The sequence below is a fragment of the Heteronotia binoei genome, chromosome 5 (assembly GCF_032191835.1).
Source record: "Heteronotia binoei isolate CCM8104 ecotype False Entrance Well chromosome 5, APGP_CSIRO_Hbin_v1, whole genome shotgun sequence".
In the NCBI taxonomy this organism is placed as follows: domain Eukaryota; kingdom Metazoa; phylum Chordata; class Lepidosauria; order Squamata; family Gekkonidae; genus Heteronotia; species Heteronotia binoei.
The window spans coordinates 16,078,165-16,098,524 of NC_083227.1; the positions used below are offsets into that span (position 1 = coordinate 16,078,165).

At 47.9% G+C, this 20,360-nt stretch overlaps 1 protein-coding gene across 1 annotated transcript in view; it reads right to left on the reverse strand.

Moving 5' to 3' along the window:
- LOC132571753 (zinc finger protein 91-like) overlaps positions 1 to 20,360 on the reverse strand; it is an 86,865-nt gene that overhangs the window by 24,368 nt on the left and 42,137 nt on the right. The window contains exons 10-11 of the mRNA XM_060238547.1: positions 14,688 to 14,789; positions 7,178 to 7,658 (exon numbers count right to left, since the gene is read on the reverse strand). Coding sequence (XP_060094530.1) covers positions 7,178 to 7,658; positions 14,688 to 14,789 — 583 coding nt within the window. The remainder of the gene's footprint in view (positions 1 to 7,177; positions 7,659 to 14,687; positions 14,790 to 20,360) is intronic.

Genomic DNA, 20,360 nt, shown 5'->3' on the forward strand with positions numbered 1-20,360 from the left:
TAGGAGTAACAAACAAACTTAAGTCTAAGGTCTGTTTAAGATATCTAAGAATATGCTTAGCTGCCAACCAGTGACATTGTCTGGGTTGTTTCACTGCTCTTGCTAAAAGGTTAGTAGCCATAGCAATGTCTGGTCTAGACCAGTTAGCAAGGTATTGTAAGCTTCCAACCAGAGATTGGTAGATTCCCTGATCGAATAAAGGACTTTGCTCATTATCAGCATCATTGCATTGAAACATGGGACTCTGAACCCCTTTGCACTGATCCATTTTGTATTGTTTCAGTAACTGGGCAATTTTAGCTCTTTGAGAAACTCTATAACCTCCAGATATGTTTTCAATCTCTAGGCCAACATATTGTTTAATGTTGCCAAGATCTCTGACAGTAAATCTGGCTTTAAGAGTATCAACAATAGCATTCATAATTTTGGCACTTTTACAAATGATTGCCAAATCATCCACAAACACCAGGATGGTACATTGTTGCTCCCCCTTCCCCTTAGTAAATATGCAGGGATCTGCAACACCTTGTTTAAATCCTAAATTCTTTAGGCTATCAGTTAAGTACTGGTTTCACTCGTGACCAGCTTGCTTCAAACCATACAGGGATTTTTTCAATGACCAACATATATTGACATTCTCACCAGAGGCACTTGGTGGTATTCTCATGTACACAGAGTGTTTCAGTGGAGCATGCAAATAAGCAGTTTTTACATCTAGATGTTTGATAAAACAGTTTTGTTTGGCTGCCATTGTCAAAGCACAATATAGAGAAGTGGCTTTGAGTGCAGGAGCGAATGTCTCGTCATAATCTTGCTCATTTTGCAAGAAACCTTGGGCAACAAGTCTGGCTTTATATTGTATATTGCCATCTGCCCCAGTCTTGAGTTTGTATACCCATCTGCAGCCTATGAGTCTCTGATTAGTTGGTTGAGCAGATTCCTCATAGACATTCAGGTTCTTCAGGGACTCAAGTTCCGCTCTCATAGCAGCTGTCCATCCTGATTGTTCATCTTGCGACAAATGCCGTATACCTTCATAACAAGAAGGCTCTGCAAGTACGGCACATGCTTGCCCCGGGCTGTAACGATCCGGTGGCCGCGTCTCTCGAGTAGACCGTCTGAGCACCGGCTCTGCAGCCTCTTCCGACACCGTCTGCTGTACTGCCGTCTGCTGCTGCTGGGAAACGCCAACTCCTGAAGACGCAGGGGTTAAAGGCTCTTTCTTGACCCTTCCGTTGCTAGGTGATGGGCTCCGCCTCTCGCTTCTGGATGCGAGCTGTGTATCAGGTTTCGCTGCTGTTGGCAGGATCACAGTAGAAAGCCAGCCAACGGAATTCTCCAAGAAATTAGCTGAGCAGCTTGTTGTGATTTTCTTTTCTCCAACTTGGGAAAACCTATAAGCTTGATGGTTATTAGCATATCCCATAAACAACAACTTTATGGCTTTATTCTTTCCCTTCCTTTGAAGCTCTTTTGGGATATGAACATAGGCAGGGATCCCAAAGATCTTAATGTGCTTAATGGAGGCTTGCCTGCCATACCAAACTTCTGCTGGGATTCTCCCTATAGCAGATGACCAGGTTAAGTTCAAAACATGAGAAGCACACATAATGCTCTCCCCCCAATAGCTCATGGGTAAATCACTATCTCTCAACATACAAATAGCCATGTTGTATAGAGATTGATTCCGTCTCTCACAGAAGGCGTTATGTTGAGGCCTGTAAGGAGCTGTACATTGATGGTGAATACCATATCTCTTAAACAAAGAAAACATTTTCTCATTGCAAAATTCACTGCCATTGTCTGAAATAAGGGATTTAGGAACCTTGTCAGCCTTCCTCTTCACAAAACGAAGCCAGTTGTGGAATGCCTGGTACGTCTCTGCTTTGGATCTGAGAAGAAAACAGAAACCATACCGGGAATGATGGTCTTCGATGCACAAGCAATATTTAGCCCCGCCTAGACTCCTGGTAGGAAAAGGGCCAATCAGGTCAACAAACACTAGATCCAATATTCCATTCATCTGGAACTCTGTAGGAGATATAGTAGGAGTGGCTTTGGACTTCGTAGCTTTGCATATTTCACACTCTACGAAACATCCACAGGGCTTGGGGGTGATTCCAGCTGCTTGCAGGGTTTTTTTTACAGCCTGAAAGTTAATGTGCCCCAACCTACGATGCCACAAATGTATGCACTCATCATGTGGTGGCTTATTCATACTCACATGATGCACAGTACTCTCCTTCTCTAGGAAATGAAGATCATCTTTCCTCATTGCCTTAACAGATATGCCATCTGCACATATAAAGCAGTTTGTAGCTGAAAAAGAAACTTTGAAACGTTGTTCAGTCAGAGCTGAAACAGAAAGCATGTTGTAGTTTAAACTAGGAACATGAAGCATGTGTAATTTTCTCCTGAGGCTAGGAATGTCAACAAGACCGCTGCCAGCAACATTGGCACAAATCCCATCAGCCAGCTTCACACACCGACCTGAAGTGGGGGTGTATGAGTCAAAGAGTCTTTTGTCTCTCACAATATTGACAGTTGCACCGCTGTCTATCAGGAACTGCTGGTTGCTGCAGGAGGAATTGTTAGTAACAACATTAACACACTCCCCTCTTTTAGGAGTAGCAGGAGACTGTTTCCTTTTAATAAGGCCACACTGTCGTTGGAGATGTTTGGTGCTACCACACACATAACACGCACAGAGTATGCCTTGGCAGCTACTGCTTTAATGTCTGCCCCTTTAAGGACCTCCCGGGCAGGAGCATTTGCTGAATGGGCTGGAGACTCCCGGAAAAGGGTGGCGTCACTCCTCCTCATTGCCTCATTCAGTAGCCGGTGAGCGATATTGGACACAGTTATCTCAGTCCTTGGCAGCACGTCAAGGTTAGCCACGAACTGGTCATAACTCTCGTCCAGAGAACAGAGGATAATATAAACTTGCTGCTGTGGAGAAAAAGTTACTTCTTTCTCTTGCAGCTGGTGCAAAGTGCGCTGCATGTACTCCAGGTGGTTAATCATATCTCCACCTGCCTCATAACGTGCACTTAGGAGCTTTTTCATCAAACAGATGTGGAACCCAACACTCTCCCGCACATATAGAGCTTTAAGAGCGTCCCAAAACGACTGCTGGATTCTTTAACATGGATAAGCTGCGAGTCTTCCAAGGTGAGACCAATTAAGGAGTAGGCTTTATCATCATTACTCTTGTGCTTAGCAATTACATATGCGTCATTAACAGCATTTAAAGCAGTTAAGTCCGGTGGATTCGCCACATACTCCCACAAACCTTGAAATTTTAGTAGCATGGTGACCTTCTCTGACCACGTACTGTAGTTTTCTCCGTTGAGCCTCTTAATTAGGAAGCCGGAGACTTGCACGCTGGACTCCATTGTGCTGACCTATGTAGACACAAAACTGCCACACCCAAATAACGGTTGTTTTACTCACGAGGAGACCACAGGAACTGTGGGCACAGACAGCGCTTACTTTCCCGTAGACCACGCTGGGCCCATAACCGATGACAGTGTGCGTGGGAAGTTCTTCGGTTTGAGTACTCTGATAAGTGCAGCTGCAGCTGCTGTGCTAAAAAGACAAACTCCAAACAGCCGGTCAAACAGATATATTTGGGTAAAGACGGTAGAGGCAGTTATAGGCAGTCCAAAGGTTCATACACAGGTAGTCAGTCCAGTCAAGGCAACAGTACAAAATCAGTATCCGAGTAGAGTAGTCAACATACCAGTCCATACATCATATCCAGTCTTATCCAATCCTACAGAGTAACAGTCTGAGTTCTAGATATCGCTCCTCTCTCACACACCGTCCTCCTCTCCTTGTATCACCCACAGTGGCTGAGAGTTAGACCTCTGGTATTATAGTACAGCTAGCCAATCACCAACATTGATTAGTAAACTAGCTGCACATGCTACTCTCGTGACATGCATTAGCCTGTATAGTTGGAGTTACATAACTATTACTCAGCATTTTGCTCTCTTAAAGAACCCAATGCTGACAAGTTTGATGTAGTGATTAAGTGTGCAGACTCTTATCTGGGTCTGATTCCCCACTCCTCCACTTGCATCTGCTGATGTGACCTTGGGTCAGCCACAAGTTCTCTCAAGGCTGTTCCTCTCAACAACAGTTCTGTCAGAGCTCTCTCACGCCCACCTATCTCACAGGGTGTGGGAAAGGGAAGGGAAAGGGAAAGGTGATTGTAAGTGGCTCTGAGACAGGGCATAAATCCAACCTCCTCCTCTTCTTTTTCTTCCTCTGACTGATACTTACACCCCCCACCAAAGTTGCCCACCCAGCCTGCAAGACCATATCATTTGCAAGAACTTCAGCAAGTGTGTAGACTATAGGCATTTTATGAGGGGGTTATCTGAAGTTTTATTTGGTGTGTTTTAAACTGTACTTTGTAAACCACCTTAAGTTTATGAGGAAATTTTAATACAAATTAAGCAATGGAGAACATATCAGTGAAATGCCTGGGGTGGGGGCGGGGGGGGGGGGAGAAGCAAAGCAAGCAGACTGAAGTTAACCCTTTAAGTTTCTGCCAGAAAAGCAAGAAAAGAGGCGAAGGCATGCAGAAAAGGGGCTGCCAGCAAATTTATACTCTTGTTTCGGAGAAGGTGCTTGTGCCTTTTAAATGTCCCTTTTAAAACTGGCTCTAACTTACAAAAACTCAAAGCTTCAGTTTTTTCTTTTTAAGTGGCAACCTTGTGTCCAAAACCCCATTCTACTGTGAAAAACACTGAGACCCAAGATGGAGTCACTGTGGCTCAATCGCACAGAGCAGGGCCTTTTCCATTTTGACACACATGCATAGCTCAGACCCAAGACAGAGAGGTTTTGCAGAAGTATATAAAGAAGGATGGCTTTTGAACCAGAATCAAAGCTACTGTATGTCTGGGCAGACTCCCATTGTTAGCCCAGAGGGACCAGAGCAGGGAGCACGGCACAGTGTGTGTGCCCTCCTTGGAGGCGTTCAGAGATGTTCCGAACACCTCCAAGGCGAAGAAATGTACTGTGTGCTGCCCCTGCTCAGCATTCCCAGGCTGAACAGGGGCTGCGGAGCAGTGAGTGCCCCTTGCCTGGAGAAGAAGATTATGATGAAGATGATGATATTGGATTTATATCCCGCCCTCCACTCCAAATCTCAGAGTGTCAGAGCGGCTCACAATCTCCTTTATCTTCCTCCCCCACAACAGACACCCTGTGAGGTGGGTAGGGCTGAGAGGACTCTCACAGCAGCTGCCCTTTCAAGGACAACTCCTACGAGAGCTATAGCTGACCCAAGGCCATTCCAGCAGGTGCAAGTGGAAGAGTGAGGAATCAAACCCGGTTCTCCCAGATAAGAGTCCCTGCACTTAACCACTACACCAAACTGGCTCTCAAACTGGAAGCCCTGGCGATGCTTGCTAGGCATACTTGATCGCTGACACTCATCCTACAAAGTTTGTTTTTTCTTCTAATAAATATATTATTCAAACAGGTTGTGCTCCACTTCTCTGTATATTTAGACTCTTCCAACTCCCACAAGCTATGGGGTAACTGCCAAGGGGCCAAACTAGAGGCCCCAATGGACATGAAGCAGGCTGCCCCTTCACCCCCACCCCGCCCCCCACTGTCAGCTTCTCTGAAGTTATGGCAGCACCACTAAGGCAGTGCCCAGCAACCAGCTCTCTGGGAACTATCTAGAATGGGAAGGGGTTAGGGCTTTTTTTGTAGCAGGAACTCCTTTGCATATTAGACCACACCCCTCTGATGCAGCCAATCCTCCTGGAGCTTACAGTAGGCCCTGTAAGAGCCCTGTAAGTTCTTGGAGGATTGGCTACATCAAGGGTGTGTCACCTGATATGCAAAGGAGTTCTTGCTACAAAAAAAAAGCCCTGGAAGGGACCATGATTCAGCAGCGTCTCTAGTCAAAAGGATCAGGTAGGATGTGATTTGAAAGACTTCAGCCAGGGACCCTGGAGAGCAGCTGCTAGCTGGAGTAGACAATACTGACCTTGATCAGCCAAGGGTCATTTTGTTCGGCCTCCCAAGATCTTCTGATAGTCCCCGGCCCAAGAGATGTCCGTCTTGCCTCTACCAGGGCCTGGGCTTTTTCAGTCCTGGCCCCAACCTGATGGAATCAGCTCCCTATGGAGATCCGGGCCCTACCTGGCTTGCTGGCCTTTCGTAGCGCCTGCAAAACGGAGCTGTTCCGCCAGGTCTTTGGATGAGGCAGCGGGCATCTATTTATCCATTGGTTGGCCTCCCCCCATACTGCTCTGCTGCTCTACTGCACTATTGTACTGTGATGCTGTTCTGCGGTACTATTTTGTGCTATACCGCCTTGCTGTCATGTCATCTTGCTGAATCGTCTCGCTGCACTTGGATGAATGTTGTCATTGGTTTTCTTATGATTTTCTTGTGATTTTATTTCTATTTGCTGTACTCCACTCTGAGCCCCCAATGGGGGAATGGGCGGTAAAAAAAAAAAAATTCCCTAGAAGGCTGCTACAGCTGCGTTTATGTGAGGAAGGAAATAAAAGGGGAGAAATCGCCAAGCACCATGCTGCTTTAGACGCACCATGCTTCTTAAAAAAGATAATAGGGTACGTCAGGGGTGGCCAATGGCAGCTCTCCAGATGTTTTTTGCCTACAACTCCCATCAGCCCCAGCCATTGGCCTTGCTGGCTGGGGCTGATGGGAGTTGTAGGCAAAAACATCTGGAGAGCTACCGTTGGCCACCCCTGGGGTACGTTATTCAAGAGGGCTTTTTAACATAGGCAATAGGGTTGTAATGTAACAAAATGGTTCTGAAAGATATCTGGGCCTGTGCTCTCTGCCCATGCTCCAAGGAAGTTACTTCTGTATCAGAGAATGCAGCTTCTTTCTCCAAGGATGGTGCCCACATCTGAAACAGCAGGGAGGGAGAGGGGTAAGAGATGGAATGGAAAAGAGGCCAAGGAATGGATCCTGCCCACTCCCAGACTCTACATCCTTCCTTCAGCAGCCCTGGTGAGTTATCTGGAGGGATAAGAAATTCTCTAGGAGAAGAGGCTGCTGGAGGAGTGAAATCTACCATCTGGATGATTAACACTTGGACAGTTATCTGGCAGGGAACCTTTAGCATAAAGCCAGATATGGTTGCTTGAATTAGACATATCCGAGGGAATCCTCTCACCTGTTCAGCCTGTTTCTTCTCCTCTGTCCGACTCAGAAAGAAACCTTCGGCCAGGGCCGCCACCTGAGAACTGGTCTCCAGCCCACACTCTCTGGCCCAGCACTGCATTTCATGAGGCAGGACGGCCAGGAGCTGCTCCAGGATCACCAGGTCCAGGATCTGTCTTTTGGTGTGCCTCTCCGGCTTCAGCCACTGGCTGCAAAGTCCATGGAGCTGGCTACAAACCTCTCGGGGCCCTTTGGCCTCATCGTAGTGGAACTGACGGAAGTATCGGCAATGTACATCTGAGATTGCAGTGAGCTGATCACAGATATCTGACACCGGGCTTTCCCAGAATTCAGCAGCACTCCCAGCTTGGGAGGGATGGGTGCCTTTCCTTCCTGTCTTCTTAGTTCCTGGTCCTTCTAGGTTCTGCTCTTCCATCCCCTTCCCCTTTTCTTGGGTCACCACTGACAGTGGAAAGATATCCGTTGCCACTTGGCTAAGGGGGAAGAAGAGACATAGACAGGTGGAATAGGAAAGAGAATGGAGATACGCAACTGAACATCACAAACCTTCATATGCTCAGGAAATACAGGAGCACTGCCCTGTTGGATCAGAACAAAAGAGCTCCTTGTGGTTTGTAGACCAGGTTTAAGATCATTTCTCCATATTACGAACTGTGTCATTTGCAGGCCTTGAATTCAGTAGGAGCTCACAGGAGCACAGCTCCTGAACCTTTCTGAGGGTTTTCCCTCCTCCTCCCCACCTACCTGCCTTGTCCACTGAATAGAAGATGCAGCTGCATAACAATCCCTGGATAAGCTCTACCACCTATTTTTCTACAAACAACCCCTGGTCATTTGAAATATACCTCCATGGTTCTTTAGGAAAGTGAAGTGTCTCTGTTTAAGGAGGATAACAAGTTTATCCTCTCATTGTCAGAGAACATGGCGGCGGCGGTGGAGGAGCCCTAGTGTTAATGCTCCTCAAGACAACAGCTTTCACCGCTGCACAAGCTAAGCTACTCGTTTTTTACAACTTGCGACGGAGTGATAAGCAGTTGAGGGAGGTGAGGGAAATTTTTGAAGTCTATCACCCCACCTCCCCCCTTTGAAACCACCTTAAGCCTACCTGAGGAGCTTGGCCGAGCGTGGCCGAGTCGCGCTGGGCCGCGGAGTCGAGTGGAGAGCGGCGGCAGGCGGCGCGACCTGCAGCGGGCGGTGCACGGGCGGCAGGAGATGCGAGCCGAGCTGGCCGGGGCCGTGGTCGGGCGTGGCTGAGGCCGACGCGGAGGCTGAGGAGCTGAGGACCTGAGCCGTGGGCCGGAGGAGCCGAGCCGCGGGCCTGAACTGTGGGCCGGAGGAGTTGAGGAGGAGATCAGTGAGGGGCCGCTGGTGATGCCGACAATAACAACTCCGGACGAGCTGTAAGCGGCGACGGAGCTTGGGACTCATACCCTCCCTCCCTGTGTGGGAGTGTGGCCTTGACTGGTGGGAGTGTGGGACTTGACTGGTTGCCGAAGGGTTGGAGGAACATCGGAAGGGGCCGAAGTGAGTGCTGACAGGCGGATTAGGGCGGCGGCTGTGCAACGAAGGGGACGCGGAGGGCTCATACCCCCCGGGCCCCCCGAGATTGCGCAGTGAGCTGCCCGGGTCTGCCAGTCTGCCAGCCGGCCACATAGGCAACATAAGAACACCACAACGACCCTTATCTAGCTGTTTACTTCTCGGCAACCCCCCCCTTCCCTACCGCTCTGTAAGAACAGGCTCCATATGGATACCAGCACGCCCGAAGACAAAGATAAGGACACGGCAAAAATAAGAACATTGCACTTTATAGGCATCAGCACTTTAAAATCATTGCACTTTACTCAACTGTTTACATCCCCTGTCCTAATCCCTCACCCCAGCAGATCTAAACTGCCAACTTAATGATGATATTGGTTGTTGTTTTATAGGCTATTTAAATTAGAGGTTGATTATTGGCTAAAGTGAGAGTTTGAATTGTGGCAAGTTAATTAGGGAAGAATTTATTGAGAGGGTTTTTATAATTGATGAGCTTTTGGAATTAAAAATTGATCCGTGGCAAATTAATTAAGGAAGGATAATTATTGGGAGGGTCTTATAATTAATGAGCTTTTAGAATTAAATTAATTTAAATTTTAGCTAATAATTGTGGGAAGTTTTTAGATGGGATTTAGTTAAATAGCTATTTAATAAATTGGCAGATTAGTTATAATAGATAGATTGGCTGGAAGGAGGGGGGTGGAGGAGAGGGTAGCTTTAACGGTCCCATCGGACTAGGAGGACATAAACAGGAGATGACTGGCCTGGGGATTCCAGTGCTCCTGGGGAGGGGAAGATATGACGGTGGGACGAGGCAGAATTATAAGGGAAGGAGATCGAGACATAATAGTGCTCGACCCCCTTCCAGCCTTCGCCCCATCCCAACGGTGACAGGTAGTGGGGCCAGGTTGAATTACTCGCCTCTGTCACTGGTGTTATGCAATGCCAGGTCCATTAATAATAAGACCTCTGTCCTGCGGGAGTTTTTGTCCGAACAGGACATGGACCTGGCTTGCGTGACCGAGACCTGGGTGCTCGAGGGGGAGACGGTAGCTCTCTCCCAGACCGTTCCCCCGGGATACTCGGTCTTTCACCAGTCACGGACCAGCGGGCGGGGGGGAGGGGTGGCAGTTCTCATACGAGAGGCTTGCTCCTTTAGGGCTCTTCCGGCTCCAGAGATCCCAGGCATTGAATGTGTTGGCCTGAAGTGGGATGTTGGGGAGGGGTTGGCAATCTGGCTGGTGTACCGACCGCCTAACGCACCGGCCGGCGCCTTCCCATCCCTGGTGGAGGCTGCGGCGGGCTGGGCGTTGGAGCACCCAAGGCTCTTGGTCTTGGGGGACTTCAATGTCCATGCCGACGACGCGGCCTCCAGCCAGGCGATGGACCTGGTGTCATCCATGGCGACACTAGGACTCTCCCAGGTTGTTACAACACCCACTCATCAGGCGGGACGCATGTTAGACCTGGTCTTTGTGGCCGGAATATCAGTGACTGATATTGCAATGGAAGCAGTGCCATGGTCAGATCACTTTGCCCTTAAGGCTCGTATGGAAGTGTATCCCAAAACCTGTTTAGGCGGAGAGCGCATTTTAGCTTACCCGTGGAGCCTGATGGACCCGGAACGGTTCCTAACGGCCCTACGGGACACCTGGCCCACTGGCGATTCCCTGGATGATCTGGTAGAGTCCTGGAACGATGGGCTCTCCAGGGCCATTGAGGAGATCGCACCCAGGCGCCCTCTGCGCCCCCGCTCGAAGCCGTCGCCTTGGTTTAACCGGGAGCTGCGGCAACAAAAGCGGGGACTCAGACTGGAGAGGCAATGGCGGCGTACTCGAGACGAAGTGACCCGAACATCTTATAGAGAGAGTTTGAAGGCCTATGAGATGGCAATCAAATCCGCAAAGAAAGTATTCTTTGCGGCTAAGATTGCGTCCGCAACTTCGCGCCCAGCACAACTGTTCGATATAATTAGAGGATTTACAACGCTGCCGCAAGGCAGACCAAATTCTATTGAATTGGAAATAGGCTGTGAGGCTTTTGCAAAAATTTTTGTGGATAAAATCGCGTCACTCCGCCCCGACCCCCCTGCCAGTTTTGAGACAGTTAGCGAAACCGAGGCCCCGAGCCTGTCTTCGGATTATACTCTGGATGGCTTTAGCCCCCTCAGCCTGGAGGAAGTTGACAGGATTCTCTTATCTGCTCGCCCAACAACTTGTAAATTGGACCCATGCCCTTCCTGGCTTATTAAATCCTGCCAGAGGGATCTCAGATATCCTGTATGGGATATCATAAATAGATCCCTGACGGAAGGGCATTTTCCAACGCCGCTCAAAGAGGCTGTGGTCCGTCCCCTCTTAAAAAAACCATCTTTAGATCCGGCCCAATTGGCACACTATTGGCCGGTCTCAAATTTGCCCTTTTTGGGTAAACTTATTGAGAGGGCAGTGGCGACGCAGTTACAGACTTTCCTGGAGGACGCTTCCGTCCTTGACCCATTTCAGTCCGGCTTTCGCCCGGGACATGGGACGGAGACAGTGTTGGTTGCCCTAGTGGATGACCTTCAACGGCATCTGGATCGGGGTGGCTCGGCGGTGCTGATGTTGTTAGACCTGTCGGCTGCGTTCGACACAGTCGACCATCGGCTACTGACGTGCCGCCTCGCCGACGCGGGGATTCAGGGGTTGGCCTTACAGTGGCTTTCCTCTTTCCTGGAAGGTCGGGAACAAAGGGTCGCAATTGGGGGGGAGCTATCCCGGAGGTGCACACTCGACTGTGGTGTGCCCCAAGGGGCGGTTCTCTCCCCGATGTTATTTAACATCTACATGCGGCCTCTTGCCCAGATTGCCCGAAGGTACGGGCTAGGGTGTCACCAGTACGCTGATGACACCCAGCTCTATCTACTGATGGACGGCCAGCCGGTCTGCGCCCCGGAAAATCTTGATCGGGCACTACAGGCCATGGCTGAGTGGCTCAGACTGAGTGGGCTGAAGCTAAATCCTGCGAAGACAGAGGTCCTTTGCTTGGGTCGCCGCGGCCCGGGAGGGGGAATCCCCCTTCCAGTTTTTGACGGTGCGCCGCTGACGGCGGTGGACAGGGTCAGGAGCTTGGGGGTGCTATTGGAGCCTTCTCTAAAGATGGAGGCTCAGATAGCAGCCGCTGCCAAGTCCGCATTTTTTCACCTTAGGCGGGCAAGGCAGCTGGCCCCCTTCCTGGAGCGCGACGACCTAGCAACAGGGATCCATGCCACGGTCACCTTGAGGTTGGACTACTGCAATGCCCTCTACATGGGGCTGCCCCTGTCCCGAACTCGGAAATTGCAGCTGGTGCAGAATGCCGCGGCCCGGCTGTTATTGGGTCTCCCAAAGTGGGGACACATTCGGCCGGGTCTTCGGACTCTGCACTGGCTTCCAGTGATATACCGAGTCCGGTACAAGGTGCTGGTTATTACCTTTAAAGCCCTATATGGCCTGGGACCTGCCTACCTGAAGGACCGTCTCTCCCCACATGTTCCCCAGAGAGTACTGAGGTCGGGAACACAAAATCTCCTCACTATCCCTGGGCCAAAAGAAGCCCGCTTGAAATCCACCAGAGAAAGGGCTTTCTCCGTTATGGCCCCTACATGGTGGAATCAGCTGCCGGAGGAGGCGAGGGCCCTGCGGGACCTTGTTCAGTTCCGCAGGGCCTGTAAGACGACCCTCTTCCGGCTAGCCTACACCTAGCTAAGATGAGAACTCAATGTAGCTTGCTTGACGTCTGTTCTATATGTAATTGGAATGTTTACTGGTTTTTAAGGTTTTAACTGTTTTAAATGTTTAATTGCTTATATATTTATATTGTTTAATTGTATGTTTGATTAATTTCTGGAAGCCGCCCTGAGCCACTTGTGGGAAGGGCGGGATACAAATCAATCAATCAATCAATCAATAAATAAATACACTGGCTCAATCTGTCGTACGGGGCTAATTCTTAAGGTAAACCCCAAAAGGACCAGAGGGACTGGTGACCACTTGACCACTGTACACATCTCTTCGGCAAGCCTCAAATGTTAGGGGAAAAGCTCTGAGCACCCAGCTGAGCACAAGGGGCAGGAATGCTTCTATGTGAAGGGCAATCAGGTGAGAAAGGAGAATCAGAAGAGAAAGGAAGCCTTTCATATGTTTGATTAGTTTACTGTTTGGCATCAGCACTTTTATCATATGCATTTCTTTATTGAAGAAGAAAAAGAAGATATGGAATTTATATCCCGTCCTCCACTCCGAAGAGTCTCAGAGCAGCTCACAATCTCCTTTACCTTCCTGTGAGGTGGGTGGGGCTGGAGAGGGCTCTCACAGCAGCTGCCCTTTCAAGGACAAATCCTACGAGAGCTATGGCTGACCCACAGCCATTCCAGCAGGTGCAAGTGGAGGAGTGGGGGAATCAAAACCGGTTCTCCCAGATAAGAGTCTGCACACTTAACCACTACACCAAACTGGGTCTCCAGTTTGTAGTGTATTTATTTGCAGCAGTATGTCATTTTTTGTTTAGTACCTGATATATCTTGACACCATTCTTTCTCATTTGATTATTGTACGATTTTGAACTGTTAATAGACTTTTGAGGAGGAGGAGGTGGAGAAGGAGGAGGAGGAGGAGAAGAACAAGAAGAAGGAAGTTAGGCTGAGATTTGTTTCAAGAATACTGAGAAGCAGAAATGCTCCTCTGGACGTCTGATGTGGGGTACCAGACCTGCGACTCTGTGGGAATTCCTTTCTCAAAGCTAAGAGTATCCAGACACCAGAAGGCTCCAGGGCTTTCTTCTTCCAAGGGGAAGCAACCTAAGGAAACCGTATTCCTGGGAACCACTTTCCCCTTCAAGAAGAAGCAGGGCAGAGGTAACAAGTCTCTCATCCAAAGAAAAATCACATTTTTCTCTTGGCCCCATATCTGAACTCACCCTGACCAAAAGAACCTTCCCAGAGTCCAGCCTGCTTGTGGGAACAAGGCTAAGCCCAGTAATTTCTTTCTTTATTTGGCAGATTTATATTCTGTCCTTTCCCAAGTGGGCTCAGGGTGGATTACAATAATAATAAAACAGTTAAGATACAACAATAACTTCATAATATACAATTAAAAGAACATAATAAAAATATACACAGGCGGGGCGGGCACAATTTACAGATTAAGATATAGTTTTCGGCCCATTGAACAAGCCTTGAATGGCTGCTAAGTGTGTCAGGAGATATGCCCACCAAGTGATGCTGGAATAAAGAGGAGCCAACAAAGTCAACCAACTCTGCCAAATGCACAAAGTTGCCAACTCCAGAGCCAGTTTGGTGTAGTGGCTAAGTGTGGGGACTCTTAGCTGGGAGAACCAGGTTTGATTCCCCACTCCTCCACTTACACCTGCTGGAATGGCCTTGGGTTAGCCATAGCTCTCGCGGGAGTTGTCCTTGAAAGGGCAGCTACTGTGAGAGCTCTCTCAGCCCCACCCACCTCACAGGGCGTCAGTTGTGGCTGGAGAAGATAAAAGAGATTGTGAGCCACTCTGAGATTCGGAGTGGAAGGCGGGATATAAATCCAATATCATCTTTTTCCAGGATGGGAAATTCCTAGAAATATGCAGAGCAGTTCCAAGTGCCTCCTGCCAACCAGAAGTCCTGAGTCACTGAAAAGTGAGCCGTGACCAAGAAAAACCTAAACCTTGTCAAAAATTTTGTTAGCTTTTAAGGTGCCGCTGGATTCTTGGTTTTTTCCTACAGCCACAGACAAATCGTTGCACTGCAGGGATGACTCTAGGCTAGGGCATTGCTCCCATTTCGGTTTCCCGTCCCCTAAATTCGCCTTTCCCGTAATGCAACCCATCTCCGAAAGTGCAGGAACTTGCCACCCGGGAGTTGGCAACCCTATGACGACCGTGGCGGAGGAGAATGACCCCAGCCTCCCTCCCGCCGGAGATCTCAAAGCATCTCCCCAATAACTCACTTGGAAGGAAACAGCTGCAGCAAGGCTTTTCTCGGAAGGCCGTCTCGTTCCCTTTCCCCATTCAAAAGCAATTCCCACCCCCCTCCCCGGAAAAGCACCTTCCTGACCCCCGACCCTCTTTTTGCTCGACCTCTCTAGCAAAGCCGCTCTGTTGGTTTAACTCTTTCAGTGCTGCAGATGAAAGAAAAATGTGTCCTGTGCTTTCTCCAGGAGGCCCTTCAGCCAGAATGCCCACAAGGGTTGCCACTCAAGGTGTAGGCAGGGGATCCCCCGATTTGGAGGTCCTTCCCCTCGCCCTTTTCATTATATTTATTTATCACTCCAAAGGAATCTGTTGAGACTGGGTGAGTGGGCGTCAACGTGGCAGATGAGGTTCAATGTGGCCAAGTGCAAAGTAATGTGCATTGGGGCCAAGAATCCCAGCTACAAATACAAGTTGATGGGTTGTGAACTGGCAGAGACTGACCAAGAGAGAGATCTTGGGGTCATGGTAGATAACTCACTGAAAATGTCAAGACAGTGTGCGATTGCAATAAAAAAGCCAATGCCATGCTGGGAATTATTAGGAAGGGAATTGAAAACAAATCAGCCAGTATCATGCCCCTGTATAAATCGATGGTGCGGTCTCATTTGGAATACTGTGTGCAATTCTGGTAACCGCACCTCAAAAAGGATATTATAGCATTAGAAAAAGTCCAGAAAAGAGCAACTGGAATGATTAAAGCTTTGGAACACTTTCCCTATGAAGAAAGGTTAAAACGCTTGGGGCTCTTTAGCTTGGAGACTGCGGGGTTGACGTGATAGAGGTTTACAAGATTATGCATGGGATGGAGAAAGTAGAGAAAGAAGTACTTTTCTTCCTTTCTCACAATACAAGAACTTGTGGGCATTCAATGAAATTGCTGAGCAGTCAGGTAAAAGCGGATAAAAAGAAGTCAACTTCAAGAAGGGATTGGATAAAAATATGGAACAGAGGTCCATCAGTGGCTATTAGCCACAGTGTATGTGTGTGTGTGTGTATATAGAGTGTTGGACTGGATGGGCCATTGGCCTGATCCAACATGGCTTCTCTTATGTTCTTATGTCATCTGAAAGGGAGGGAAATGTCTGCTGGGCACTCCATTATTCCCTATGGAGACCAATTCCCATAGGGTATAATGGAAAATTGATCCATGGCTATCTGGGGCTCTGGGGGAGCTGATTTTTGAGATCGAGGCATAGCATCAAGTGCCTCTCCCCAAAATACCCTCCAAGTTTCAAAAGAGTGGATCAGGGGGGTCCAATGCTATAAACCCCAAAAGAAGGTGCCCCTATCCTTCATTATTTCCAATGGGTGGATGGCATTTAAAAGATGTGTGGTCCCTTTCAATGTGAAGGCCAGAACCCTCTTTTAGAGTTCAATTATGCTTGTAACAACCTTGCTCCTGGCTCCACCCCCAAGGTCCCCAGATAGTTCTTGATTTGGACTTGGCAACCCTATAGGATGATATAAATCCCAAGGGCTTTTTTTGTAGCAGCATATTAGGCCACACACCCCTAAGGTAGTCAGTCCTCCTGGAGCTTACAGTAGGCCATGTACTAAGAGCCCTCTAAGCTCTTGAGGATTGGCTACATCAGGAGTGTGTGTCCTAATATGCAAAGGAATTCCTCCTACAAGAAAAGCCCTATAATAGCCAAATATGAGTATACCTACATCCAGGGATTGGACCTGTGAATGGGAAGACAAACTTTCTACAAACTGAAAATTTCCCAAGGGCTGCAGAAAAATGTGAAATATATTAGGCAGGGCTTTTTTTTTTGTAGGAGGAACTCATATGCATATCAAGCCACAGCCCCATGATGTAGCCAATCCTTCAAGACTGTACAGAGCTTTTCTTACAAGGCCTACTGTAAGCTCTTTGAGGATTGGCCACATCAGGGCTGTGTAGCCTAATATGCAAAGAAGTTCCTCCTACAAAAAAATGTCCTGATATTAGGGAAAAAATTGTTTAAACCCTGCCCCCCATGATAAAAGGAGCACCTGTAACTTTAAGAAATCAAAACATTAACAGGATACAGGATGACCTTGACAGGCTGGAAAACTGGGCTAAAATCAATAAAATGAATTTTAACAGGGATAAATGTAAAGTTCTGCATTTAGGTAGGAAAAATCCAATGCATGGTTATAGGATGGGGGAGACTTGTCTTAGCAGTAGAATGTGCTAAAAGGATCTAAGGGTCTTAATGGATCATACGCTGAACATGAGTCAACAGTGTGATGTGGTGGCTAAAAAGGAAAATGCAATTTTGGGCTGTATCAACAGAAGTATAGTGTCCAGATCACGTGATGTGATGATACCGCTTTACTCTGCTCTGGTAAGACCTCACCTGGAGTATTGTGTTCAGTTTTGGGCACTACATTTTAAGAAGGATATAGACAAGCTGGAACGGGACCATGTCCTATGAGGAAAGGTTGAAGGAGCTAGGCATGATAGGTAGTAAGAACCAGAGAGAATTGTGAGGCATTCCAAAGGGATCTGTTGAGGCTGGGTGAGTGGGCATCAATGTGGCAGATGAGGTTCAATGTGGCCAAGTGCAAAGTAATGCACATTGGGGCCAAAAAACCACAGCTACAAATACAAGTTGATGGGGTGTGAACTGGCAGAGACTGACCAAGAGAGAGATCTTGGGGTCGTTATAGATAACTCACTGAAAATATCAAGATAGTGTGCAATTGCAACAAAAAGGCCAATGCCATGCTAGGAATTATTAGGAAGGGAACTGAAAACAAATCAGCCAATATCATAATGCCCCTGTATAAATCGATGGTGCGGCCTCATTTGGAATACTGTGTACAATTCTGGTCACCGCACCTCAAAAGGATATTATAGCATTGGAAAAAGTGCAGAAAAGGGCAACTAGAATGATTAAAGGTTTGAAACACTTTCCCTATGAAGAAAGGTTAAAACGCTTGGGGCTCCTTAGCCTGGAGAAACGTTGACTGCGGGGTGACATGATAGAGGTTTACAAGATTATGCATGGGATGGAGAAAGGAGAGAAGTACTTTTTGCCCTTTCTCACAATACAAGAACTCGTGGGCATTCAATGAAATTGCTGAGCGGTAGGGTTAGAACGGATAAAAGGAAGTTGTTCATCCAAAGGGTGATTAACATGTGGAATTCACTGCCACAGGAGGTGGTGGCGGCTACAAGCATAGCCAGCTTCAAGAGGGAATTGGATAAAAATATGGAGCAGAGGTCCATCAGTGGCTATTAGCCACAGCATATTATTGGAACAGTCTGGGGCAGTGATGCTCTGTGTTCTTGGCGCCTGGCGGGGGGGGGGGGGCAAAGTGGAAGGGCTTCTAGCCCCACTTGTGAACCTCCTTTTTTTGGGCCACTGTGTGACACAGAGTGTTGGACTGGATGGGCCATTGGCCTGATCCGACATGGCTTCTCTTATGTTTAGCCTGGAGAGGAGGCAGCTGAGAGGTGATATGATCACCATCTTCAAGTACGTGAAGGGCTGTCCTCTAGAGGATGGTGTGGAATTGTTTTCTGTGGCCCCAGAAGGTAGGACCAGAACCAACAGGTTAAAATTAAATCAAGAGAGTTTCCAGCTCAACATCAGGAAGAACTTCCTGACTATTAAGAGTGATTCCTCAGTGGAACAGGCTTCTTGGGAGGTGGTGGGCTCTCCTTCCTTGGAGGTTTTTAAGTAGAGGCTAGATGGCCATCTGACACCGATAAAGATCTTGTGAATTTAGGGGGAGGTGTTTGTGAGTTTCGTGCATTGTGCAGGGGATTGGACTAGATGATCCTGGAGGCCCCTTCCAACTCTTATGATTCTACAATCCCCCGCTGACCATGACCAACGATGGAGTATCTCCATACTCAAATGAATCCCATGACCAATGACAGAATGTCTCTCTATGAGTTTGCCAGCTATTTTCTTTGCAGGTTTCAGTGATTCACAAGGCATCCTGGGTTTTATCAAGAGCAACCCTTGAGTCTTAGTAATGATCATTCACTTAAGATTCACTAAAATCTTAAGGTTTTTCAGGTGTGAGAAATAGGTAATGATCATTACTAGGAAGGGTTGCTCTTGATAAAACCCAGATTGCCTTCTCCTGATGAGGAAAACAAATATTTCATTATTTATGACTGAAGAGTGATTTATCTGTATGGAACTTTAAAATATTTACCTATAATGAATTAACAGGCAACTTGTATTACCTTTTATTGCTATTAAGAGCCAGTTTGGTGTAGTGGTTAAGTGTGTGGACTCTTATCTGGGAGAAGCAGGTTTGATTCCCCACTCCTCCACTTGTACCTGCTGGAATGGCCTTGGGTCAGCCATGGCTCTCGCAGTTGTCCTTGAAAGGGCAGCTTCTGGGAGAGCTCTCTCAGCCCCACCCATCTCACAGGGGAGATTGTAAGCCGCTCTGAGTCTCTGATTCAGAGAGAAGGGCAGGGTATAAATCTGCAATTCTTCTTCTTCTTAACAATGAAATGAATAGGCAACTTTTATTACCTTTTATTACCAGGTAATTAACAGGCAACTTTTATTATCTTTTATTGCTATCCAGACCAAATGGTCTTCCAATTTTTTACACTTTTTTGTCATTTGATCCTAACTTTGTATCAGTTTACAATCTTAACCCACTAACTACGTGTATTTCAACCCACTGTACCCATTTCCCCTTTGAAGTATGCATGCATACGAAAGCTTGCATTCTGAATAAAACTTCGTTGGTCTTAAAGGTGCAACTTGACTCCTACTGCTTCAGACCAACATGGCTGCCCTCTTGGATCTATCCGGTTGCTGGCTGCGCGTGCAGGCTAGGAGGGCTGCAAGCAGGGGGGAAACCCGGGGGGGGGGAGCCGGCCTAGGGCTCCTAAAGGTGTGGGGGCCTATAGGTCAGTGCCTACTTGGCCTAAATGTTAATCCATCCCTGGTATTTCCTCACATCACCATATCCCCCTTCTCCTTGCATGAAATGACTCCGTGTCTTCCAGCAAAGGGAGAGAGGACTGGGAACCCCCCAGGTGGAGAAGCCCAACTGAAGAATTGAGGGCAAGACAGGCTCTCTTTGGGAGAGGCTGGGAAGCCATGAGAGCCACCAGGACACCCTTCCTTCCCAACCCCAAAGCAGATTTAAGAATGTAAGAACATAAGAGAAGCCATGTTGGATCAGGCCAGTGGCCCATCTAGTCCAACACTGTGTGTCACTCAGTGGTCAAACACCAGGTGCCATCAGGTGGTTCACCAGTGGGGCCAGAACTCCAGAAGCCCTCCCAGTGCTGCCTCCCAAGCACCAAGAGTACAGAGCATCACTTGCCCAAGACAGAGAGTTCCAACTATACCTTGTGACTAATAGCCACTGATGGACCTCTGCTCCATGTGTTGATCCAATCCCCTTTATGCTTGTGGCTGCCACCACCTCCTGTGGCAGTGAATTCCATGTGTTAATCACCCTTTGGGTGAAGAAGGACTTCCTTTTATCCATTCTAACCCGACTGTTCAGCGATTTTATTGAGTGCCCACAAGTTCTTGTATTGTGAGAAAGGGAGAATACTTCTTTCACTACCTTCTCTATCCCATGCATAATCATAGAATCATAGAGTTGGAAGGGACCTCCAGGGTCATCTAGTCCAACCCCCTGCACAATGCAGGAAACTCACAAATACCTCC